This window comes from Anoplopoma fimbria, chromosome 22 (genome assembly GCF_027596085.1).
Source record: "Anoplopoma fimbria isolate UVic2021 breed Golden Eagle Sablefish chromosome 22, Afim_UVic_2022, whole genome shotgun sequence".
NCBI lineage: Eukaryota > Metazoa > Chordata > Actinopteri > Perciformes > Anoplopomatidae > Anoplopoma > Anoplopoma fimbria.
This window is the reverse complement of record NC_072470.1, coordinates 60,001-87,068: the sequence shown is the minus strand read 5'-3', so window position 1 is coordinate 87,068 and position 27,068 is coordinate 60,001. Positions and strand designations below refer to the sequence as shown.

The 27,068-nt window shown below is 41.2% G+C and overlaps 2 protein-coding genes and 1 long non-coding RNA gene across 4 annotated transcripts in view; 2 read left to right on the top strand and 1 right to left on the bottom strand.

Annotated features, from left to right (window-relative positions):
* Positions 1 to 4,557: 4,557 nt before the first annotated feature.
* Positions 4,558 to 17,502, top strand: vps16 (VPS16 core subunit of CORVET and HOPS complexes; the record flags this gene model as incomplete). The annotated part of the gene is given in 24 exon segments (XM_054623519.1): positions 4,558 to 4,687; positions 6,272 to 6,360; positions 6,648 to 6,739; positions 6,916 to 7,044; positions 7,155 to 7,299; positions 7,403 to 7,518; positions 7,790 to 7,912; positions 8,001 to 8,056; positions 8,253 to 8,342; positions 8,847 to 9,018; positions 9,106 to 9,237; positions 11,418 to 11,545; positions 11,720 to 11,755; positions 11,874 to 11,982; positions 12,358 to 12,492; positions 12,591 to 12,699; positions 12,777 to 12,874; positions 13,359 to 13,463; positions 13,573 to 13,650; positions 13,838 to 13,924; positions 15,562 to 15,644; positions 16,216 to 16,312; positions 16,403 to 16,506; positions 16,586 to 17,502. Coding segments are annotated over 24 exon segments (2,505 nt in total). The 3' UTR covers positions 16,728 to 17,502.
* LOC129111543 (regucalcin-like) overlaps positions 17,328 to 27,068 on the top strand; it is a 14,912-nt gene continuing 5,171 nt past the window's right edge. The window contains 6 exon segments of the mRNA XM_054623526.1: positions 17,328 to 17,403; positions 23,260 to 23,432; positions 23,509 to 23,691; positions 23,767 to 23,792; positions 23,795 to 23,869; positions 26,558 to 26,672. Of these exon segments, the coding sequence (XP_054479501.1) occupies positions 17,399 to 17,403; positions 23,260 to 23,432; positions 23,509 to 23,691; positions 23,767 to 23,792; positions 23,795 to 23,869; positions 26,558 to 26,672 (577 nt within the window). The 5' untranslated portion in view covers positions 17,328 to 17,398.
* Positions 25,743 to 26,551, bottom strand: LOC129111551 (uncharacterized). Of its 2 annotated transcripts, none has more exons than XR_008532330.1 (3): positions 26,440 to 26,551; positions 26,127 to 26,388; positions 25,743 to 25,992 (listed from the first exon to the last, which is right to left on the bottom strand). It is a non-coding gene; the product is annotated as an uncharacterized LOC129111551 (long non-coding RNA). The 2 variants fall into 2 exon arrangements; XR_008532329.1 differs by having other exon boundaries at positions 25,743 to 26,076; positions 26,145 to 26,388.

Genomic DNA, 27,068 nt, shown 5'->3' with positions numbered 1-27,068 from the left:
ATGGTATATGGTATATGGTATATGGTATATGGTATTTGGAATATGGTATATGGTATTTGGTATATGGTATATGGTATATGGTATATGGTATTTGGGATATGGTATATGGTATTTGGTATATGGTATATGGTATATGGTATATGGTATATGGTATTTGGTATATGGTATTTGGTATATGGTATTTGGGATATGATATATGGTATTTGGGATATGGTATATGGTATTTGGTATTTGGTATTTGGTATTTGGTATTTGGTATATGGTCTATGGTATATGGTATATGGTATATGGTATATGGTATTTGGTATATGGTATATGGTATATGGTATTTGGAATATGGTATTTTGTATATGGAATATGGTATATGGTATTTGGTATATGGTATATGGTATATGGTATATGGTATATGGTATATGGTATTTGGTATATGGTTTATTGTATTTGGTATTTGGTATATGGTATATGGTATTTTGTATAATGGTATATGGTATATGGTATTTGGTATATGTTATTTGGTATATGGTATATGGTATATGGTATATGGTATTTTGTATATGGTATTTGGTATTTGGTATTTGGTATATGGTATATGGTATTTGGTATATGGTATATGGTATATGGTATATGGTATATGGTATATGGTATTTGGTATTTGGTATATGGTATATGGTGTTTGGAATATGGAATATGGTATTTGGAATATGGTATATGGCATTTGGTATATGGTATTTGGTATATGGTATATGGTATTTGGAATAAGGTATATGGTATATGGTATATGGTATTTGGTATATGGTATATGGTATTTGGTATATGGTATATGGTATATGGTATATGGTATATGGTATTTGGTATATGGTATATGGTATTTGGTATATGGTATATGGTATATGGTATTTGGTATATGGTATATGGTATTTGGTATTTGGTATATGGTGTATGGTATATGGTATATGGTATTTTGTATATGGTATATGGTATATGGTAATTGGTAATTGGTATATGTTATTTGGTATATGGTATATGGTATATTGTATTTTGTATATGGTATTTGGTATTTGGTATTTGGTATTTGGTATATGGTATATGGTATTTGGTATATGACATTTGGTATATGGTATTTGGTATATGGTATTTGGAATATGGTATATGGTATTTGGTATATGGTATATGGTATTTGGAATTTGGAATATGGTATATGGTATTTGGTATATAGTATATGGTGTTTGGAATATGGAATATGGTATTTGGAATATGGTATATGGCATTTGGTATATGGTATTTGGTATATGGTATATGGTATTTGGAATAAGGTATATGGCATTTGGTATATGGTATTTGGTATATGGTATATGGTATTTGGTATATGGTATATAGTATATGGTATATGGTATATGGTATTTGGTATATGGGATATGGTATATGGTTTTTAGTATATGGTATATGGTATATGATGTATGGTATTTGGTATATGGTATATGGTATTTGGTATATGGTATATGGTATTTGGTATATGGTATTTGGTAAATGATATATGGTATATGGTATATGGTATTTGGTATATGGTATATGGTATATGGTATTTGGAATATGGTATATGGTATTTGGTATATGGCATTTGGAATATGGTATTTGGTATATGGTATATGGTATATGGTATATGGTATATGGTATGTGGTATTTGGTATATGGTATATGGTATATGGTATTTGGTATATGGTATATGTATATGGTATTTTGTATATGGTATATGGTATATGGTATTTATATATATGGTATTTGGTATTTGGTATATGGTATTTGGTATTTGGTATATAGTATATGGTATATGGTATTTGGTATATGGTATATGGTATATGGTATTTGGTATATGGTATATGGTATTTGGTATATGGTATTTGGTATATGGTATATGGTATATGGTATTTGGTATATGGTATATGGTATTTGGTATTTGGTATATAGTATATGGTATATGGTATTTGGTATATGGTATATGTATATGGTATTTTGTATATGGTATATGGTATATGGTATTTGGTATATGGTATTTGGTATATGGAATATGGCATATGGTATTTGGTATATGGTATATGGTATTTGGATTATGGTAAGTGGTATATGGTTTATGGTATTTGGTATTTGGTATATGGTATATGGTTTATGGTATTTGTAATTTGTAATTTGGAATATGGAATATGGTATTTGGTATATGGCATTTGGTATATGGTATTTGGTATATGATATATGGTATTTGGGATATGGTATTTGGAATATGGGATATGGAATATGGGATATGGTATTTTGTATATGGTATATGGTATATGGTATTTGGTATATGGTAATTGGTATTTGGTATATGGTATATGGTATATGGTATATGGTATATGGTATATGGTGTTTGGAATATGGAATATGGTATTTGGAATATGGTATATGGCATTTGGTATATGGTATTTGGGATATGGTATATGGTATTTGGTATATGGTATATGGTATATGGTATATGGTATATGGTATATGGTATTTGGTATTTGGTAAATGGTATATGGTATTTGGTATATGGTATTTGGTATTTGGTATTTGGTATATGGTATTTGGTATATGGTATATGGTATATGGTATTTTGGTATATGGTATATGGTATATGGTATATGGTATTTGGTATATGGTATTTGGTATTTGGTATTTGGTATATGGTATATGATGTATGGTATTTGGTATATGACATTTGGTATATGGTATTTGGTATATGGTATATGGTGTTTGGTATTTGGTATATGGTATTTGGTATATGGTATATGGTATTTGGTATATGGTATATGGTATTTTTGGTATATGGTATTTGGTATATGGTATATGGTATATGGTATATGGTATATGGTATATGGTATTTGGTATATGGTATATGGTATTTGGTATATGGTATATGGTATATGGTATTTGGAATATGGTATATGGTATTTGGTATATGGTATATGGTATATGGTATTTGGTATATGGTATTTGGTATTTGGTATATATATGGTATATGGTATTTGGTATATGGTATTTGGTATATGGTATATGGTATATGGTATTTGGTATATGGTATATGGTATATGGTATTTGGTATATGGTATATGGTATTTGGTATATGGTATATGGTATTTGGTATATGGTATTTGGTATATGGTATTTGGTAAATGATATATGGTATATGGTATATGGTATATGGTATATGGTATTTGGTATATGGTATATGGTATATGGTATATGGTATTTGGTATATGGTATTTGGTATATGGTATATGGTATATGGTATTTGGTATATGGTATTTGGTATATGGTATATGGTATTTGGTATATGGTATATGGTATATGGTATATGGTATTTGGTATATGGTATTTTGTATATGGTATATGGTATATGGTATATGGTATTTGGTATATGGTATATGGTATATGGTATTTGGTATATGGTATATGGTATTTGGTATTTGGTATATGGTATATGGTATATGGTATATGGTATATGGTATTTGGTATATGGTATATGGTATATGGTATTTGGTATATGGTATATGGTATATGGTATTTGGTATATGGTATTTGGTATATGGAATATGGCATATGGTATTTGGTATATGGTATATGGTATTTGGTATTTGGTATTTGGTATTTGGTATTTGGTATATGGTATATGGTATTTGGAATATGGTATATGGTATTTGGTATAGTATATATATTTAATGCTTTTCACCTCACAGGTCAACATGTTTTCAGGATGAAGACTTCACAGTAGATTTGTTTGATGTTCTCTGTTTATCTGTTCCTGTTTGTCTGCTGCTTTACTTTCTCTGATTCAGAGGATTCCGTTGGTGTAATGATGACTTCAGTATTAATGGTCTGTTGTATTTCATTTATTTATCCTTATATATTTATCCTAAGGACTTTATGTCCCTCTCAATAGTGTTTAAATGGTGTTGATAACAAACATATTATATGTATTCAGCTTTATTTTAGTTTATTAAACATCTGAAGCCACCAGGAGGCGACATCGGCTGAATGCTGTTTAAGGGACCGTAGAAGAAGAAGCAGCTGATCACCTGACTGAATGCTGTTTAAAGGAAGAAGCACCCTGACTGAATGCTGTTTAAAGACCGTAGAAGAAGAAGCAGCTGATCACCTGACTGAATGCTGTTTAAAGACCGTAGAAGAAGAAGCAGCTGATCACCTGACTGAATGCTGTTTAAAGGACCGTAGAAGAAGAAGCAGCTGATCACCTGACTGAATGCTGTTTAAAGACCGTAGAAGAAGAAGCAGCTGATCACCTGACTGAATGCTGTTTATAGACCGTAGAAGAAGAAGCAGCTGATCACCTGACTGAATGCTGTTTAAAGACCGTAGAAGAAGAAGCAGCTGATCACCTGACTGAATGCTGTTTAAAGACCGTAGAAGAAGAAGCAGCTGATCACCTGACTGAATGCTGTTTAAAGACCGTAGAAGAAGAAGCAGCTGATCACCTGACTGAATGCTGTTTATAGAAGAAGCAGCTGATCACCTGAGAAGAAGAAGAAGAAGAAGCAGCTGATCACCTGACTGAGCTAAAGCGAGCAGAGGATCTTCTTCATCTTCTTCTTCATCAGTGAGGCTCCATGGCGTTCATCACGGCCAACTGGAACCCGCTGGGAGAAGCTTTCTACCGGTCAGTTCATGTCCTCAGCTAGCATCAGCTAGCATCAGCTAGCATCCGACTGCAGCTGTACACAGGTGTTAGCTGCTAGCTCGGGTTTAAACTGTGAACAGAGTGTGTGTTAGCCTGTGTTTAACCTGTGTTTAGCCTGTGTTTAACCTGTGTATAGCCTGTGTATAACCTGTGTTTAGCCTGTGTATAGCCTGTGTTTAACCTGTGTATAGCCTGTGTTTAACCTGTGTATAGCCTGTGTTTAACCTGTGTTTAACCTGTGTATAGCCTGTGTTTAACCTGTGTTTAACCTGTGTTTAACCTGTGTTTAACCTGTGTTTAACCTGTGTTTAACCTGTGTTTAGCCTGTGTTTAACCTGTGTTTAGCCTGTGTTTAACCTGTGTATAGCCTGTGTTTAACCTGTGTATAGCCTGTGTTTAACCTGTGTTTAACCTGTGTTTAACCTGTGTTTAACCTGTGTTTAACCTGTGTTTAACCTGTGTGTTTAACCTGTGTTTAACCTGTGTTTTACCTGTGTTTAACCTGTGTGTTTAGCCTGTGTTTAACCTGTGTGTTTAGCCTGTGTGTTTAACCTGTGTGTTTAGCCTGTGTGTTTAACCTGTGTTTAACCTGTGTGTTTAACCTGTGTTTAGCCTGTGTTTAACCTGTGTATAGCCTGTGTGTTTAACCTGTGTGTTTAACCTGTGTGTTTAGCCTGTGTGTTTAACCTGTGTTTAACCTGTGTGTTTAACCTGTGTGTTTAGCCTGTGTGTTTAACCTGTGTGTTTAGCCTGTGTTTAACCTGTGTGTTTAGCCTGTGTGTTTAGCCTGTGTGTTTAGCCTGTGTTTAACCTGTGTGTAAGCCTGTGTGTTTAGCCTGTGTGTTAACCTGTGTGTTTAACCTGTGTGTTTAGCCTGTGTGTTTAACCTGTGTATAGCCTGTGTGTTTAACCTGTGTATAGCCTGTGTGTATAGCCTGTGTGTGTAGCCTGTGTGTGTAGCCTGTGTGTGTAGCCTGTGTGTGTGTAGCCTGTGTGTGTAGCCTGTGTGTTTAACCTGTGTATAGCCTGTGTGTGTAGCCTGTGTGTGTGTAGCCTGTGTGTGTGTAGCCTGTGTGTGTGTAGCCTGTGTGTTTAACCTGTGTATAGCCTGTGTGTGTGTATAGCCTGTGTGTGTGTATAGCCTGTGTGTGTACCCTGTGTGTGTTTAACCTGTGTGTATAGCCTGTGTGTGTATAGCCTGTGTGTGTAGCCTGTGTGTGTAGCCTGTGTGTGTAGCCTGTGTGTGTAGCCTGTGTTAGCCTGCTCATCATGTGACTGCTAACGGTAGCTTTGCAGCATTAAACGTAGCTTCACGGTGTTTTTGAGAAACGATGGACGCTCACTGGGAACAGGTGTGATAACCTCGTCACTTGTAATACAACAGGTGATGTCAGGTGAGCTACCTTCATGACGGATTGATCAGAAGACTGTTGGCATCACAACCCGCGTTCAGTCGGGTTACCAAGGCTTTCATTAGTTGACTGAGACACACAGCAGCGTTAAATGTGTAACTTTTCAGACGGAGTCTGGTGAAACACTGTGGATGTGGGTTTGTGTTCGCAGTAAGCTCGAGCTGTATGAGATGTGTTGGAACCTGAGGGACGGACTCCGAGACAGTCTGGTGGCTGCAGCTCCTTATGGAGGTCCAATAGGTACACACACACACACACACACACACACACACACACACACACACACACACACACACACACACACACACACATATATATATATATATATATATATATATATATATATATATATATATATATATATATATATATATATATATAATCCAGAAGTACAATCACAGTCAGACTTTATTCACAGGGTTTTATTTGTCTACAGATCATATAGAGAGATCATATTAATTAACGGTTAACATAGAGTGATTAATAAGTGAGTTCATAAAGCGTTGATCCTCTGTTCTGTTCCTCAGCTCTACTCAGAGAACCTCACAGACGTTCTCCCAGTTCTCGTCCTCAGTTGGAGATTTATTCTGCGTCTGGAGTCGGCATCGCCAACTTCCCCGTAAACATACACACACCTGTCCTACTGGACCAATCACGTCCTTTCTCATGAGGGCTTTATTATTATATATTAGAATTGATATTGTATCGTCTACATGATGGAGCTGAGATGAACAGGCTACGAGGGAAACGTTCAGTCATACTGTCTCTCTCTCTACCTGTCTGTCTCTCCATCAGTGGAAGAGTGGTCCGGTGGTCCAGCTGGGTTGGACGGTCAGTGATGAGCTGTTGTGTATTCAGGAGGACGGATCGGTTCTGATCTACGATCTGTTCGGATCATTCAAGAGACACTTCAGTATGGGACAGGTCTGTCTGTTAACTAGTCTGTTAACCTGTTAACTATCCTCTAGTTAGTTTGTTAGAGTTAAAGGTTTGATCTGGATTTGTTTGCTCGTTGTTGTTGTTGTTTTGAACAGGAAGTGGTCCAGAGTCAGGTGTTGGAAGCCAAAGTGTTCCACTCTCCTTATGGAACAGGGGTCGCCATAGTAACGGGCTCCTCCCGCTTCACCTTGGCAACCAACATTGATGACCTGAAGCTCCGAAGGTTACCTGAAGTCCCAGGTAGGTAACACCTGGTTGACCTGTGCTCCTACTCTGGTTAATACTGTTTAGTCTGTCCGTCCGTCCTTCCGTCCGTCCCACCCTTCTGCCGGTCTTTCTGCAGGTCTACAAGGGAAGCCGGTCTGCTGGGTCGTCCTCACTCAGGACAGACAGACTAAAGTCCTCCTGTCCACCGGACCTGAACTCTACATCCTGGACAACACGTCCTGTACTGCTGTGGTGAGGCAATAAGAGAGAAAGACAGGTAGACCAAGAGATCAGACAGTTGGAGACAGACAGTTGGAGAGGGATAGACACAACTAACCTCACCTGTCTGTGTACCTGTCTGTCCTCAGAGTCCTCCAGGTCTCGGTCCTCAGGCCGGCAGTATCGTCCACATGTCTGTCTTTTAGTTACAACAGACAGGACAGGCTCAGGTACACAAAGACAAACAAGCAAACAGACAGACAGGTAACTAACCTCACCTGTCTGTGTACCTGTCTGTCCTCAGAGTCCTCCAGGTCTCGGTCCTCAGGCTGGCAGTATCGTCCACATGTCTGTGTCTTTCAGCTATAAATACCTGGCTCTCTTCACTGACTCTGGACACCTGTGGACTGGCCCCTCCCATCTCCAGGTGAGCTGCTCTGTCCAACCAGATGTTTGATCCAACCTGAGGGGGCGGGCCATGTGTGAGTGATTGACAGTTGATTCTGTGTCTGCAGGACAAACTGAGTGAAGTCGACACCAAAAAGACGACACCTCCCAAACAGATGGTGTGGTGCGTCTACCTGTCTTTCTCCACGTTTACCTGTATATCCGCCTACATTTTGTCTGTCTGTCTACCACTTCATTTACCTTTCTGTTTACCTGTCTGTCATCTGTTTACCTGTCTGTCCTTGGTTATATACCAGTTTGTGTCTTTACATGTCTACCTGTCTCTCTACTGACCTGTCTGACCATCTGTACCTGTCCAGGTGTCGCAGACCAAAGAGTCAGCAGCCGTCTGTGGTGTTGATGTGGGACAGACTGCTCATGGTGGCCGGAGTCTGTCACGACACCATCCAGTATCCTTTACACCAGTTTAAACCAGGAGAACCAATTTGATTCTTCTGGAGCTTGTTAGGGTTCTCCTAGGGCTCCTAGGCTTTTGCTGGAGACCATAAGGGTTCTCCTGGGGCTCGCCAGGGTTCTCCTGTGAATTGTTAAGGTTCTGCTGGAGCTTGTTGGGGTTCTCCTTGAGGTCATTATGGTTTTGCTTGAGCTCTTAATGAATCTTCTGGAGGTTTAAATGTCAGGGTTCTCCTGAGGCTTGTTAAGGTTCTGTTGGAGCTTGTTAGGGTTCTCCATGAGGTCGTTATGGTTTTGCTGGAGACTGTTGGGGTTCCCCTGGAGGTCATTATGGTTTTGCTTAAGCTCGTAATGATTCTTCTGGAGGTTGAAAGGTTAGGGTTCTCCTTGGACTTGTTAAGCTGGTTTTAGGTTAAAGAACCTTCTCCTGTTTCGGGCGACCTCTTCTTTTGAGTGGTTCTCTGGTCAGGTGACGTTTGACCCTTGACCCTCGACCTCAGGTTCCCCATAGAGGACCAGTGTGTTTTGGTCGGAGAGCTGGACGGAGTTCGTATTATCAGCTCGACCAATCAGGAGCTGCTTCAGGAGGTTCCACTGGTCTGCCAGGACATCTTCAAAATCGCTTCCATGGCTCCTGGAGCTCTGCTGCTGGAGGCCCACAGAGAGTACGAGGTAGGAACCCGTCTGTCTGTCTGTCTGTCTGACTGTCTGTCTGCATGTTTCTCTGATGATATTGTCTATGTTTTTATTTTTGAGTAGAAGTCGAGTCAGAAGGCTGATGAGTATCTGAGAGAGATCAAGGAGCAAAGCATGCTGGGAGAAGCAGTCCGACAGTGCGTGGAGGCAGCAGGACACGAATACGACACAAACACCCAGAAATCCCTGATGAGGGTAAGAACATGAGTTCTGTCCATTAATGTCTCATTGTTCTAAGGTGGAACATGGTTTGTTCTCTACTATTGTTCTGTGTTCTAATGGCATGTTTAGTCCACTAGGCGGGGTTCTGTATTGTTCCATGTTCTAACGTTGTGTCTCATCACCAGGCGGCGTTCTCCATCATTGTTCTATGTTCTAACGTTGTGTCTCGTCACCAAGCGGCGTTCTCCATCATTGTTCCATGTTCTAACGTTGTGTCTCGTCACCAGGCGGCGTTCTCCATCATTGTTCCATGTTCTAACGTTGTGTCTCGTCACCAGGCGGCGTTCTCCATCATTGTTCCATGTTCTAACGTTGTGTCTCGTCACCAGGCGGCGTTCTCCATCATTGTTCCATGTTCTAACGTTGTGTCTCGTCACCAGGCGGCGTTCTCCATCATTGTTCTATGTTCTAACGTTGTGTCTCGTCACCAGGCGGCGTTCTCCATCATTGTTCCATGTTCTAACGTTGTGTCTCGTCACCAGGCGGCGTTCTCCATCATTGTTCTATGTTCTAACGTTGTGTCTCGTTCTAACGTTGTGTCTCGTCACCAGGCGGCGTTCTCCATCATTGTTCCATGTTCTAACGTTGTGTCTCGTCACCAGGCGGCGTTCTCCATCATTGTTCTATGTTCTAACGTTGTGTCTTGTCACCATCCATCATTGTTCTATGTTCTAACGTTGTGTCTTGTCACCAGGCGGCATCATTGTTCTATGTTCTAACGCGGCGTTCTCCATCATTGTTCTATGTTCTAACGTTGTGTCTCGTCACCAGGCGGCGTTCTCCATCATTGTTCCATGTTCTAACGTTGTGTCTCGTCACCAGGCGGCGTTCTCCATCATTGTTCCATGTTCTAACGTTGTGTCTCGTCACCAGGCGGCGTTCTCCATCATTGTTCCATGTTCTAACGTTGTCTCATCACCAGTCTCCATCATTGTTCTATGTTCTAACGTTGTGTCTCGTCAGGCGGCGTTCTCCATCATTGTTCGTTCTCCATCATCATTGTTCCATGTTCTAACGTTGTGTCTCGTCACCAGGCGGTTCGTTCTCCATCATTGTTCTATGTTCTGTTCTAACGTTGTGTCTCGTCACCAGGCGGCGTTCTCCATCATTGTTCTATGTTCTAACGTTGTGTCTGTGTTCTCCATCATTGTTCCTAACGTTGTGTCTCGTCACCAGGCGGCGTTCTCCATCATTGTTCTATGTTCTAACGTTGTGTCTCGTCACCAGGCGGCGTTCTCCATCATTGTTCCATGTTCTAACGTTGTGTCTCGTCACCAGGCGGCGTTCTCCATCATTGTTCCATGTTCTAACGTTGTGTCTCGTCACCAGGCGGCGTTCTCCATCATTGTTCCATGTTCTAACGTTGTGTCTCGTCACCAGGCGGCGTTCTCCATCATTGTTCCATGTTCTAACGTTCATTGTTCTATGTTCTAACGTTGTGTCTTGTCACCAGGCGGCGTTCTCCATCATTGTTCCATGTTCTAACGTTGTGTCTCGTCACCAGGCGGCGTTCTCCATCATTGTTCCATGTTCTAACGTTGTGTCTCGTCACCAGGCGGCGTTCTCCATCATTGTTCCATGTTCTAACGTTGTGTCTCCACCAGGCGGCGTTCTCCATCATTGTTCCATGTTCTAACGTTGTGTCTCGTCACCAGGCGGCGTTCTCCATCATTGTTCCATGTTCTAACGTTGTGTCTCGTCACCAGGCGGCGTTCCATCATCCATCATTGTTCTATGTTCTATCACGTTCTTTGTGTCTCGTCACCAGGCGGCGTTCTCCATCATTGTTCCATGTTCTAACGTTGTGTCTTGTCACCAGGCGGCGTTCTAACGTTGTGTCTCCATCATTGTTCCATGTTCTAACGTTGTGTCTGTCACCAGGCGGCGTTCTCCATCATTGTTCTATGTTCCATGTTGTGTCTTGTCACCAGGCGTTGTCATTGTTCCATGTTCTAACGTTGTGTCAGGCGGCGGCGTTCTCCATCATTGTTCCATGTTCTAACGTTGTTCTACCACGGCGTTGTCATTGTTCTTGTTCTAACGTTGGTCACCAGGCGTTCTCCATCATTGTTCTATGTTCTAACGTTGTGTCTTGTCACCAGGCGGCGTTCTCCATCATTGTTCCATGTTCTAACGTTGTGTCTCGTCACCAGGCGGCATCCTTTGGGAAGTGTTTCCTGACCGACTTCAGTCCGGATCCGTTTGTGTCGACCTGCAGAGAACTCCGAGTTCTGAACGCCGTCAGAGAGAGCAGCGTGGGGCTACCACTCACTCACACTCAGTATCCTCTTACTCAGGTGCATCATGGGACATGTAGTGTGCCGTTTAATATAGGTTTAAAGTCTGTTAATGACTGTGATGTTTGACTACCAGCCAATCAGATGCCAGATCAGTCTCCCGTCGGTCTGTTTCACTATGTTACTATGGTGACGAGCTCCTTGACCTCTGACCTCAGATTCAAACAGATGACTCTACAGGTGCTGATCGACAGGTGAATCAGCTCATCCAACCTGTCTTTCTGTCTAACCTGTTTGTCTCTCTGGACCGGTCTGTCTCAGTTGACCTGTCTCTCTCACCCGCCTGTCTCTCTGTACCTGTCTGCCTCCCAGGTTGGTGTATCGACAGTTTTATCCGTTAGCGATAGAAATGTGTCGTTACCTGAAGATTCCAGATTATCAGGGAGTTAGCAGAGTCCTCAAACACTGGGCTTCATGCAAGGTAACCTGTCTTACCGGACCCACCTGTCTCCCCTGGCCTGCCTGTCTCACCTGTCCCATTGTCCAATATGCCTCACCTGGCCCACCTGTCTCCTCTGATCCACCTGTCTCACCTGGTCCACCTGTCTCTCCTGGTCCACCTGTCTCCCCTGGTCCACCTGTCTCCTCTGATCCACCTGTCTCACCTGGTCCACCTGTCTCCCCTGGTCCACCTGTCTCCCCTGGTCCACCTGTCTCCCCTGGTCCACCTGTCTCACCAGACTTACCTGTCTCACCTGACCCTTCTATGTCTGCTTCTCCTTCAGAATAATTGGGTTATTTTACCATCGCTCGTTACTAGAACTCACCTGTGTGACGGGGTTGTGGGTGTGTCCAGGTGCAGCAGAAGGACCTATCAGACGAGGCTATAGCCCGTGCGGTGTGTGTGAAGGTGGGAGACTCACCTGGAGTTTCTTACTCGCACATCGCAGCTAAAGCTTATGAATGTGGACGCACCGAGCTCGCCATCAAGGTAACCAGATATAACTATATACAATAAATTTTATTTGTGTATATATATATATATATATTATATATATTATATATGTGTGTGTTACCTGTATACATCAGCTGTTGGACTTTGAGGCTCGGTCAGGAGAGCAGGTTCCTCTGCTGTTGAAGATGAAGAGGAGTCAGTTGGCACTCAGTAAAGCTGTGGAGAGTGGAGACACTGACCTAGGTGAGTGTCTGCTAGCCCCGCACACCACCTGTCCCTCACGTAGATGATGTCACACCCATGGTTTCCTGTGTTCCCAGTTTACACCGTGGTGACGTACCTGAAGAACGAGATGAACAGAGGGGACTTCTTCATGACTCTGAGGAACCAACCGGTGGCACTGAGCCTCTACAGACAGGTACTCTTCCTCTTCCTCACTTGCTCTTTACACTGAGGGCTATGTTCCACTTCTCAACGGTCCACGCTGTTTGCCGAGGTCAGCTCACCTGGCAGCGTGTGCGTGTGTGTGTGCGTGTGTGTGAACGATTACAAACTTAACAGACCAATGAATGAAATAAATAAAGGATTACAGAATGAAAAGGTCAACATGTGACTAGGTAGAACAGGAGGGGGTCGAGCACACGGCCCTGAGGGACGCCTGTGGTCCTCTCTAGAGAGGAGGTTCAGTCCAAACTGACTGATGGGAGAGTTTGTTGATGAATCACAGATGTGGATTCTGTCCAGGTAAATAATAGAGTCCAAACAATGAGAACAGAATATCGGTTAAAATGTTTATTGATCTGTAGTTTATTGATCTGCAGTTTATTGATCTGTAGTTTGTTGATATGTAGTTTATTGATCTGTAGTTATTTATTGATTAATGGTGTCGTATTTCTTGTCAGTTCTGTAAACTTCAGGAACAAGAAACTCTGAAGGATCTCTATAATCAGGACGATGACCACCAGGAACTCGCCAACTACTACGTCACTGCTAGTTACAGAGAGAAGGTACAGGTCAACGAGGACTAAAGAACCACAACTAGACCCCCTGAAACCTGGATCTGTGTCTGATCCCAGTCTTCGTAGTGACATAAAGCCTGTCTGTTTCTGTGTTCAGAGGTTAGAGAACCGTCTGTCTCTGCTGCAGAGCGCTGTGGACGAGTACAACAAGGCCAAGAACGAGTTCTCTGCAAAGGTAAAACTCAGATATTATAATAACATAACAACAACAATCCTCTATCAAATGTCAGAGCTGAAACCAACCCAAACAGTGGACTGTAGTTTTACTTCTGTTGAGGGTAATGAGTCCGTTTACAGGTGTGGTCAGGTACATCACTTTAATCACCTCCATCATTCAGAAGTTTACATTAAATCTTCTTCAGGCCACAGAGGAGGAGATGCGTCTCCTACGTTTCCAACGCAAACTCGACGACGAGAAAGGGGCGGGGCTACTGGAACTATCTCTGCAGGTAAATGAAGGGGCGGGGCTACTGGAACTATCTCTGCAGGTAAATAAAGGGGCGAGGCTACTGGAACTGTATCTAAAGGTAAACGAAGGGGCGGGGCTACTGGAACTATATCTTTAGGTACATAAAGGGGCGGGGCTACTGGAACTGTATCTAAAGGTAAACGAAGGGGCGGGGCTACTGGAACTATATATTTAGGTACATAAAGGGGCGGGGCTACTGGAACTATATATAAAGGTAAATGAAGGGACGGGGCTACTGGAACTATATCTAAAGGTAAATAAAAGGGACGGGCTACTGGAACTACCTCTGGGGCGGGGCTACTGGAACTATCTCTGCAGGTAAATAAAGGGGCGGGGCTACTGGAACTATCTCTGCAGGTAAATAAAGGGGCGAGGCTACTGGAACTATATCTTAAGGTAAATAAAGGGGCGGGGCTACTGTAACTATATCTTAAGGTAAATAAAGGGGCGGGGCTACTGGAACTATATCTTAAGGTAAATAAAGGGGCGGGGCTACTGGAACTATATCTTAAGGTAAATAAAGGGGCGGGGCTACTGGAACTATCTCTGCAGGTAAATAAAGGGGCGGGGCTACTGGAACTATCTCTGCAGGTAAATAAAGGGGCGGGGCTACTGGAACTATATCTTAGGTAAATAAAGGGGCGGGGCTACTGGAACTATATCTTAAGGTAAATAAAGGGGCGGGGCTACTGGAACTATATCTTAAGGTAAATAAAGGGGCGGGGCTACTGGAACTATATCTTAAGGTAAATAAAGGGGCGGGGCTACTGTAACTATATCTTAAGGTAAATAAAGGGGCGGGGCTACTGGAACTAGCTTAAGGTAAATAAAGGGGCGGGGCTACTGGAACTATATCTTAAGGTAAATAAAGGGGCGGGGCTACTGGAACTATATCTTAAGGTAAATAAAGGGGCGGGGCTACTGGAACTATATCTTAAGGTAAATAAAGGGGCGGGGCTACTGGAACTATATCTTAAGGTAAATAAAGGGGCGGGGCTACTGCAACTAGCTTAAGGTAAATAAAGGGGCGGGGCTACTGCAACTATATCTTAAGGTAAATAAAGGGGCTACTGGAACTAGCTTAAGGTAAATAAAGGGGCGGGGCTACTGCTATATCTTAAGGTAAATAAAGGGGCTGGAAACTATATCTTAAGGTAAATAAAGGGGCGGGGCTACTGGAACTAGATTAAGGTAAATAAAGGGGCGGGGCTACTGGAACTATATCTTAAGGTAAGTAAAGGGGCGGGGCTACTGGAACTAGCTTAAGGTAAATAAAGGGGCGGGGCTACTGTAACTATCTTAAGGTAAATAAAGGGGCGGGGCTACTGGAACTACATCTAAAGGGGCGGGCTCCCGGACTGCCTCTACAGGTGCATTAAGGGGTGGGGCCACTGGACTGCCTATACAGGTACATAAAGGGGCGGGGCCACTGGTAAAGAGTGTGTTAAGGGGCCTCTTATGGGGGTGAGTAGTTCAGGTGCTTCAGATCATCAGGTGCTTCAGGTAACTTTAACTTGACTGACTCTAGGACCTGGGGGTTGCTACTTCATGTGACCTAATGAATCCAGGCAGGATGTAGTCCAGCCTTCCTTGTGATGTCACTCCCTGTTTGTCCAGGCCACCATGGAGGCTCTGCTGGCTCTAGGACTCCACAAACAGGCAGAACAGCTGTACAGAGACTTCAGAGTACCTGACAAAAGGTGAGACAGTCAGGAAGTGATGTCCCTGCTTTGGTCTCATGATACCAGAAAACTAAAGGGGCATGATGATACATCACTATGGTGACGGAAGAAAACACATAAAGGGATTCTGTGTCATTGTTCTAGAAACGCATGAAGATTTCTCCAAATAATCTGTGACTTCATCTTTAAATACTAAAGATTCAATCTGTAGATGGAGATCACCTTTACAGTTACCTGTCTCACCTCTCTCTACCTGTCTCACCTCTCTTTCTACCTGTCTCACCTCTCTTTCTACCTGTCTCACCTGTCTGTCTCTCTCTACCTGTCTCTCACCTGTATATCTCTACCTGTCTCACCTGTCTGTCTCTCTCTACCTGTCTCACCTGTATATCTCTACCTGTCTCTCTCTACCTTTCTCTCTCTATCTGTCTCTCACCTGTCTCTCTCTACTTGTCTCTCACCTGTCTCTCTCTACCTATCTCTACCTGTCTCTCTCTACCCGTCTCTCTCTACCTGTCTCTCTACCTGTCTCTCTCTACCTTTCTCTCTCTATCTGTCTCTCTACCTGTCTCTCTCTACCTGTCTGCAGGTATTGGTGGTTAAAACTGAAGTCTCTGGCGGAGAAGGAGGAGTGGGAGGAGTTGGAGAAGTTCTCGAAGAGCAAGAAGTCTCCCATTGGCTACCTGGTAAGCCCCTCCCCCTTTAGCCTTGTTAACCTCTTAAATATTAGATAGAACTACACTTCCCATGATTCTTAGCGTTGACCCTTTATTCAGGCGTTTGTTGAAGTTTGCATGAAGAGCAACAACAAGTACGAAGCCAAGAAGTATGTTTCCAAGGTAACACCTGAGCAGAGGGTCAAAGCTCACCTGGCCATCAGGTAAGACTCCGAGCTTCTGTGACATCATCAACCAGGTCAGACCCGACCACTCAGGTAACCCTCCTTCTCGTCCAATCAGTGACCTGGAGGGAGCTGCCGACGCCGCCATCGAGAGAAAGAATGATTCCGAGATGGGGGCGGTCCTCTCCAGATGCTCCGCCTCCGACCGCCTGTTGATTGACAGGTTGAACCGAGCCAGAGCCACTGCTGCCAAAAAGTGATCCTCCATTCAGAGTGGATGAAGAGAGGCAGCAGATGGTCTGCTGCCAAAAAGTGATCCTCCATTCAGAGTGGATGAAGAGAGGCAGCAGATGGTCTGCTGCCAAAAAGTGATCCTCCATTCAGAGTGGATGAAGAGAGGCAGCAGATGGTTTGCTGCCAAAAAGTGATCCTCAGATAAGAAACCTTCATTTGCTTTAATGTCAGAAGTGAAGCAGCTGATCATATTATTGATCCATGGTGATGAATAATGATGTGACTATTGATCACCAAGCTGATGTGTTAACGTTTTCTTCTTCTGTGGTTCCCTCTGAGCTCTTAATTACCCCCCCCCCATCAGGACCTTTGACCTCACCCAGTCTGAGTTTAGCTTCTGTTCTTATCGGCCTTCCTTTATTGATCTCTGATCATTTGATTCAGACTTGTCTACTTCATTTCCTGTTGCAGCTTCAAATTAAAAGCCTTCCACCAGAGAACCATTGGGATGTTTTATTGTGAAGAGACTACAGGAGGAGTGTTGTTGTTGATGATGCGTTTACTGACCTTTGTTCTGCAGACTTTTATATTCTGCGTGTCTCTTTATTTCCTGACTTAACTGTGAAACGAGTTTTCTTTTATTTGGAGTTTTACTGTCAATACAAAGTTAATCTCATGGTCTTCTTCACTGGATCACATGACGTAAGTTTATATCAAATGTTGTATTAATAAGTGTTAACATGAAATATAATATTCTAAAGATAAATTAATTAGTAAACGGTAATAAAGTTATTGATAAGTGAGGATTTGATCCGTTTCATTCATTTTGTCGAGTCCGTACGTCTGGATTTTGGGGGCGGAGCTATCAGTTCAAAGTATTAAAACAAAGTATCAAAACAAAGTATCAGTTCAGAGTATTAAAACAAAGTATCAGTTCAAAGTATCAAAACAAAGTATCAGTTCAAAGTATCAAAACAAAGTATCAGTTCAAAGTATCAAAACAAAGTATCAGTTCAAAGTATCAAAACAAAGTATCAGTTCAAAGTATCAAAACAAAGTATCAGTTCAAAGTATCAAAACAAAGTATCAGTTCAAAGTATCAAAACAAAGTATCAGTTCAAAGTATCAAAACAAAGTATCAGTTCAAAGTATCAAAACAAAGTATCAGTTCAAAGTATCAAAACAAAGTATCAGTTCAAAGTATCAAAACAAAGTATCAGTTCAAAGTATCAAAACAAAGTATCAGTTCAAAGTATCAAAACAAAGTATCAGTTCAAAGTATCAAAACAAAGTATCAGTTCAAAGTATCAAAACAAAGTATCAAAACAAAGTATCAGTTCAAAGTATCAAAACAAAGTATCAGTTCAAAGTATCAAAACAAAGTATCAGTTCAAAGTATCAAAACAAAGTATCAGTTCAAAGTATCAAAACAAAGTATCAGTTCAAAGTATCAAAACAAAGTATCAGTTCAAAGTATCAAAACAAAGTATCAGTTCAAAGTATCAAAACAAAGTATCAGTTCAAAGTATCAAAACAAAGTATCAGTTCAAAGTATCAAAACAAAGTATCAGTTCAAAGTATCAAAACAAAGTATCAGTTCAAAGTATCAAAACAAAGTATCAGTTCAAAGTATCAAAACAAAGTATCAGTTCAAAGTATCAAAACAAAGTATCAAAACAAAGTATCAAAACAAAGTATCAGTTCAAAGTATCAAAACAAAGTATCAGTTCAAAGTATCAAAACAAAGTATCAGTTCAAAGTATCAAAACAAAGTATTAAAACAAAGTATCAAAACAAAGTATCAGTTCAAAGTATCAAAACAAAGTATCAGTTCAAAGTATCAAAACAAAGTATTAAAACAAAGTATCAACACAAAGTATTGAAACAAAGTATCAAAACAAAGTATCAACACAAAGTATTAAAACAAAGTATCAAAACAAAGTATTAAAACAAAGTATCAACACAAAGTATCAAAACAAAGTATCAGTTCAAAGTATCAACACAAAGTATTAAAACAAAGTATTAAAACAAAGTATCAACACAAAGTATCAAAACAAAGTATCAGTTCAAAGTATTAAAACAAAGTATCAAAACAAAGTATCAACACAAAGTATCAACACAAAGTATTAAAACAAAGTATTAAAACAAAGTATCAACACAAAGTATTAAAACAAAGTATCAACACAAAGTATTAAAACAAAGTATCAACACAAAGTATTAAAACAAAGTATTAAAACAAAGTATCAACACAAAGTATTAAAACAAAGTATCAAAACAAAGTATTAAAACAAAGTATCAACACAAAGTATCAACACAAAGTATTAAAACAAAGTATCAACACAAAGTATTAAAACAAAGTATCAACACAAAGTATCAACACAAAGTATTAAAACAAAGTATTAAAACAAAGTATCAACACAAAGTATCAGTTCAAAGTATTAAAACAAAGTATCAACACAAAGTATTAAAACAAAGTATCAACACAAAGTATCAGTTCAAAGTATTAAAACAAAGTATCAACACAAAGTATCAGTTCAAAGTATTAAAACAAAGTATCAACACAAAGTATTAAAACAAAGTATCAACACAAAAAGTATCAAAACAAAGTATTAAAACAAAGTATCAAAGTATTAAAACAAAGTATCAACACAAAGTATCAGTTCAAAGTATTAAAACAAAGTATCAACACAAAGTATTAAAACAAAGTATCAACACAAAGTATCAGTTCAAAGTATTAAAACAAAGTATCAACACAAAGGACTTTGATCCGTTTGAAGTTGTACAACTTAAAGTGCTTCAGAGGGAAGTGACGTCACTGCGTTATGCATATGAAGTGTTCACCTGCAGGACTAAAGTACACTAAAGTACACTGAGTAGTACTTCAGTGTAGTACTTCAGCGTACTTCAGAGTACTTCATTCAGGTACAAGTATCTGAAGAGCGACGCCACGTTTCAGTCGCTCGCGTGCTTCTGAAGTCGGTTATTGATTTTGAGCCGAAAGTAGAAAAGATTCATAAACACACGAGTTCGACTAAAGACCCGGATGTGAAAGCAAGTACTGCGTTTTATATGTACAAGTACTGCGTTTTATATGTACATGTAGTACTGCGTTTTATATGTACTGCGTTTTATATGTACAAGTACTGCGTTTTATATGTACTGCGTTTTATATGTACATGTAGTACTGCGTTTTATATGTACTGCGTTTTATATGTACATGTAGTACTGCGTTTTATATGTACTGCGTTTTATATGTACTGCGTTTTATATGTACTGCGTTTTATATGTACTGCGTTTTATATGTACATGTAGTACTGCGTTTTATATGTACTGCGTTTTATATGTATATGTACTGCGTTTTATATGTACTGCGTTTTACATGTACTGCGTTTTATATGTACAAGTAGTACTGCGTTTTATATGTATATGTACTGCGTTTTATATGTACAAGTACTGCGTTTTATATGTACAAGTACTGCGTTTTATATGTACAAGTACTGCGTTTTATATGTACATGTACTGCGTTTTATATGTACAAGTAGTACTGCGTTTTATATGTATATGTACTGCGTTTTATATGTACAAGTACTGCGTTTTATATGTACAAGTACTGCGTTTTATATGTACATGTACTGCGTTTTATATGTAGTACTGCGTTTTATATGTACAAGTACTGCGTTTTATATGTATATGTACTGCGTTTTATATGTACAAGTACTGCGTTTTATATGTACTGCGTTTTATATGTACACGTACTGCGTTTTATATGTACATGTACTGCGTTTTATATGTACATGTACTGCGTTTTATATGTACATGTACTGCGTTTTATATGTACATGTACTGCGTTTTATATGTACAAGTACTGCGTTTTATATGTACATGTACTGCGTTTTATATGTACATGTACTGCGTTTTATATGTATATGTACTGCGTTTTATATGTATATGTACTGCGTTTTATATGTACATGTACTGCGTTTTATATGTAGTACTGCGTTTTATATGTACATGTACTGCGTTTTATATGTACATGTACTGCGTTTTATATGTACATGTACTGCGTTTTATATGTACTGCGTTTTATATGTATATGTACTGCGTTTTATATGTATACTGTATATGTATATGTTTTATATGTATATGTACTGCGTTTTATATGTACTGCGTTTTATATGTAGTACTGCGTTTTATATGTATATGTACTGCGTTTTATATGTATATGTACTGCGTTTTATATGTACTGCGTTTTATATGTAGTACTGCGTTTTATATGTATATATGTATATGTACTGCGTTTTATATGTATATGTACTGCGTTTTATATGTAGTACTGCGTTTTATATGTAGTACTGCGTTTTATATGTATATGTACTGCGTTTTATATGTATATGTACTGCGTTTTATATGTAGTACTGCGTTTTATATGTATATGTACTGCGTTTTATATGTATATGTACTGCGTTTTATATGTATATATAGTACTGCGTTTTATATGTAGTACTGCGTTTTATATGTATATGTACTGCGTTTTATATGTATATGTACTGCGTTTTATATGTATATGTACTATGTACTGCGTTTTATATGTATATGTACTGCGTTTTATATGTACTGCGTTTTATATGTAGTACTGCGTTTTATATGTACATGTACTGCGTTTTATATGTACATGTACTGCGTTTTATATGTATATGTACTGCATTTTATATGTATATGTACTGCGTTTTATATGTACTGCGTTTTATATGTAGTACTGCGTTTTATATGTAGTACTGCGTTTTATATGTATATGTACTGCGTTTTATATGTACATGTACTGCGTTTTATATGTACTGCGTTTTATATGTACAAGTACTGCGTTTTATATGTACATGTACTGCGTTTTATATGTACAAGTACTGCGTTTTATATGTACATGTAGTACTGCGTTTTATATGTACATGTAGTACTGCGTTTTATATGTATATGTAGTACTGCGTTTTATATGTAGTACTGCGTTTTATATGTATATGTAGTACTGCGTTTTATATGTAGTACTGCGTTTTATATGTATATGTAGTACTGCGTTTTATATGTAGTACTGCGTTTTATATGTAGTACTGCATTTTATATGTAGTACTGCGTTTTATATGTATATGTAGTACTGCGTTTTATATGTACTACCACAGTACTCATAACTAATATATGCAGTACTAATGTGTCATGTTGTACCACAGTACTCATAACATAGCAGTAATATATGCAGTACTAATGTGTCATGTAGTACCACAGTACTCATAACATAGCAGTAATATATGCAGTACTCAGATTCTCTAAATGTGGTATTATGTAGTAACATAACATGTAGTTACATGTTGTAATATGTTGCTTTATGCTTTGTTGTACTATTATATGTACTCTATATACTTAGTATTCAGTAACATGAACATGTATCTCAATCTAGTATGAGGAGAACAGTGTAGTACTGTGACATGGAGTACTTCAATTCAGTTTATTTAGTAGAATGACAAATCTTCCTCAGAGAGCTTTACAATCTGTATCATGTGACCTCCTCTGTCCTTACACCCTCACCTCCTCTGTCCTTACACCCTCACCTCCTCTGTCCTTACACCCTCACCTCCTCTGTCCTTACACCCTCACATCCTCTGTCCTTACACCCTCACATCCTCTGTCCTTAGACCCTCACATCCTCTGTCCTTACACCCTCACATCCTCTGTCCTTACACCCTCACCTCCTCTGTCCTTACACCCTCACCTCCTCTGTCCTTACACCCTCACATCCTCTGTCCTTAGACCCTCACATCCTCTGTCCTTACACCCTCACATCCTCTGTCCTTACACCCTCACCTCCTCTGTCCTTACACCCTCACCTCCTCTGTCCTTACACCCTCACCTCCTCTGTCCTTACACCCTCACCTCCTCTGTCCTTACACCCTCACCTCCTCTGTCCTTACACCCTCACATCCTCTGTCCTTACACCCTCACCTCCTCTGTCCTTACACCCTCACCTCCTCTGTCCTTACACCCTCACCTCCTCTGTCCTTACACCCTCACCTCCTCTGTCCTTACACCCCTCACCTCCTCTGTCCTTAGACCCTCACATCCTCTGTCCTTACACCCTCACCTCACATCCTCTGTCCTTAGACCCTCACCTCCTCTGTCCTTAGACCCTCACCTCCTCTGTCCTTACACCCTCACATCGGCACAGGGAAAACTCTGCTAGTACTGTAGTCATATGTTAAGTAGTACTGTGTTGTACATTTTACTATATATATATATATATGTATATATATATATATATATATACCTATATAGTAATGTTGTAATATGTTGCTTTATGCTTTGTTGTATATATATATATATATATATATATATATATTCAGTATATATATGTATATAATATATATATAGGAACGTAGGTAGTACTTTGTTGTACTTTTTACCACTATAAAATGTAGTACACTCTGCAGTACTGTTGGGCAGTCATTTAATTTTCCTGGTGTTTCCATGGAAACTGTGTGTGAACTGTGTTCTCTTCCTGATTGGTCCAGACAGACAGGTGATGATGTCATCAGTGAAGGTGGAGTGCGTGGTGAAAGCGAGCGCTTTGATTGGTGAAGGGCCGGTGTGGGAGGAGTCAGAGCAGACGTTGCTGTTTGTTGACATTGATGGGCAGAGAATCCACCGCTGGAGTCCGTCGACCAATCAGATCCAGTCTGTGGAAACAGGTGAGCCAACCAGAGTCCTTCAGAGAGTACGACATGAGGAGAGACACCTTTCTGTCTCACACCTGTCCGTCCTCAGGTGAGACGGTGGGCTTCGCGGTTCCTCGTGGGTCAGGTGGTTACGTTGCAGGTGTGGGCCGCAGCATCGTGGCTGTCGATTGGTCAACTCAGATGATGACATCATTGGTGGAGGTCGACAAAGACAAAAAGAACAACCGGCTGAACGACGGGAAGGTCGACCCGACTGGACGCCTGCTGGCAGGTGAGTACGGTTACCTGTCTGTCTGCCTGCCTGTCTGAGGTGGCGTTGCCATGGTAACAGTGTGTGGCGTCTCAGGTACGATGGGGAAGGAGGAGCGACCTCTGCCGTGGTTCAGAGACAACAAGGGTCTCTGTTCTCTGTGACCTCTGACCTCAGCGTGACCAAACACCTGAGCCAGGTGAGTCTGACGATCCGCTCTCCCCCCAAGCCACCTGTCTCTCTCTCTGTCCCTGTCTGTCTCTCACCTGTCTCTCTCTGTCTGTCTCTCACCTGTCTCTCTCTCTGTACCTGTCTCTCTCTCTGTCCCTGTCTGTCTCTCACCTGTCTCTCTCTCTGTACCTGTCTCTCTCTCTGTCCCTGTCTGTCTCTCACCTGTCTCTCTCTGTGTACCTGTCTGTCTCTCACCTGTCTCTCTCTCTGTCTGTCTCTCACCTGTCTCTCTCTCTGTACCTGTCTCTCTCTCTCTGTCCCTGTCTGTCTCTCACCTGTCTCTCTCTGTCCCTGTCTGTCTCTCACCTGTCTCTCTCTGTGTACCTGTCTGTCTCTCACCTGTCTCTCTCTCTGTCTGTCTCTCACCTGTCTCTCTCTCTGTACCTGTCTCTCTCTCTGTCCCTGTCTGTCTCTCACCTGTCTCTCTCTCTGTCTGTCTCTCACCTGTCTTTCTCTCTGTACCTGTCCTCTCTGTACCTGTCTGTCTCTCTCTCTGTCTGTCTCTCGCTTGTCTTTCCCTCTGTACCTGTCCTTCTCTCTGTACCTGTCTGTCTCTCGCTTGTCTTTCTCTCTGTACCTGTCTTTCCCTCTGTACCTGTCCTTCTCTCTGTACCTGTCTGTCTCTCGCTTGTCTTTCTCTCTGTACCTGTCTTTCTCTCTGTACTTGTCTGTCTCTCTGTACCTGTTTGTCTCTCTCTCTGTACCTGTCTGTCTCTCACTTGTCTTTCTCTCTGTACCTGTCTGTCCCTCACCTTTCTGTGTCTCTGTACATGTCTGTGTCTCTGTCCCTGGCTGTCTCTCGCTTGTCTTTCTCTCTGTACCTGTCCTCTCTGTACCTGTCTGTCTCTCGCTTGTCTTTCTCTCTGTACCTGTCTTTCTCTCTGTACCTGTCTTTCCCTCTGTACCTGTCCTTCTCTCTGTACCTGTCTGTCTCTCGCTTGTCTTTCTCTCTGTACCTGTCTTTCCCTCTGTACCTGTCCTTCTCTCTGTACCTGTCTGTCTCTCGCTTGTCTTTCTCTCTGTACCTGTCTTTCCCTCTGTACCTGTCCTTCTCTCTGTACCTGTCTGTCTCTCGCTTGTCTTTCTCTCTGTACCTGTCTTTCTCTCTGTACTTGTCTGTCTCTCTGTACCTGTTTGTCTCTCTCTCTGTACCTGTCTGTCTCTCACTTGTCTTTCTCTCTGTACCTGTCTGTCCCTCACCTTTCTGTGTCTCTGTACATGTCTGTGTCTCTGTCCCTGGCTGTCTCTCGCTTGTCTTTCTCTCTGTACCTGTCTTTCCCTCTGTACCTGTCCTTCTCTCTGTACCTGTCTGTCTCTCGCTTGTCTTTCTCTCTGTACCTGTCTTTCTCTCTGTACTTGTCTGTCTCTCACCTGTCTCTCTCTCTGTCCCTGTCTGTCTCTCACCTGTCTCTCTCTCTGTCCCTGTCTGTCTCTCACCTGTCTCTCTCTGTGTACCTGTCTGTCTCTCACCTGTCTCTCTCTCTGTCTGTCTCTCACCTGTCTCTCTCTCTGTACCTGTCTCTCTCTCTGTCCCTGTCTGTCTCTCACCTGTCTCTCTCTGTCCCTGTCTGTCTCTCACCTGTCTCTCTCTGTGTACCTGTCTGTCTCTCACCTGTCTCTCTCTCTGTCTGTCTCTCACCTGTCTCTCTCTCTGTACCTGTCTCTCTCTCTGTCCCTGTCTGTCTCTCACCTGTCTCTCTCTCTGTCTGTCTCTCACCTGTCTTTCTCTCTGTACCTGTCCTCTCTGTACCTGTCTGTCTCTCTCTCTGTCTGTCTCTCGTCTTGTCTTTCCTCTGTACCTGTCTTCTCTCTGTACCTGTCTGTCTCTCGCCTGTCTTTCTCTCTGTACCTGTCTTTCCCTCTGTACCTGTCCTTCTCTCTGTACCTGTCTGTCTCTCGCTTGTCTTTCTCTCTGTACCTGTCTTTCTCTCTGTACTTGTCTGTCTCTCTGTACCTGTTTGTCTCTCTCTGTACCTGTCTGTCTCTCACTTGTCTTTCTCTCTGTACCTGTCTGTCCCTCACCTTTCTGTGTCTCTGTACATGTCTGTGTCTCTGTCCCTGGCTGTCTCTCGCTTGTCTTTCTCTCTGTACCTGTCCTCTCTGTACCTGTCTGTCTCTCGCTTGTCTTTCTCTCTGTACCTGTCTTTCTCTCTGTACCTGTCTTTCCCTCTGTACCTGTCTTCTCTCTTGTACCTGTCTGTCTCTCCTTGTCTTTCTCTCTGTACCTGTCTTTCCCTCTGTACCTGTCCTTCTCTCTGTACCTGTCTGTCTCTCGCTTGTCTTTCTCTCTGTACCTGTCTTTCCCTCTGTACCTGTCCTTCTCTCTGTACCTGTCTGTCTCTCGCTTGTCTTTCTCTCTGTACCTGTCTTTCTCTCTGTACTTGTCTGTCTCTCTGTACCTGTTTGTCTCTCTCTCTGTACCTGTCTGTCTCTCACTTGTCTTTCTCTCTGTACCTGTCTGTCCCTCACCTTTCTGTGTCTCTGTCCCTGGCTGTCTCTCGCTTGTCTTTCTCTCTGTACCTGTCTTTCTCTCTGTACATGTCTGTGTCTCTGTCCCTGGCTGTCTCTCGCTTGTCTTTCTCTCTGTACCTGTCTTTCTCTCTGTACATGTCTGTGTCTCTGTCCCTGGCTGTCTCTGTACCTGTCTGTCTCTCAGGTGGACATATCCAACGGGTTGGACTGGTCTTTGGATCAGAGGACGTTTTTCTACATTGACAGTTTGTCTCTGACCGTCGACGCCTTCGACTACGACTCAAACAGCGGACACATCGGTAACTGTGTACTTATACTGTAGTACATAAGTATTTATACTGTATTACATAAGTATTTGTACTGTAGTACATAAGTATTTATACTGTAGTACATAAGTGTACTTATACTGTAGTACATAAGTGTATTTATACTGTAGTACATAAGTGTACTTATACTGTAGTACATAAGTGTATTTATACTGTAGTACATAAGTGTACTTATACTGTACTACATAAGTGTATTTATACTGTAGTACATAAGTGTATTTATACTGTACTACATAAGTGTACTTATACTGTAGTACATAAGTATTTATACTCTAGTACATAAGTGTACTTATACTGTAGTACATAAGTGTACTTATACTGTACTACATAAGTGTATTTATACTGTAGTACATAAGTGTACTTATACTG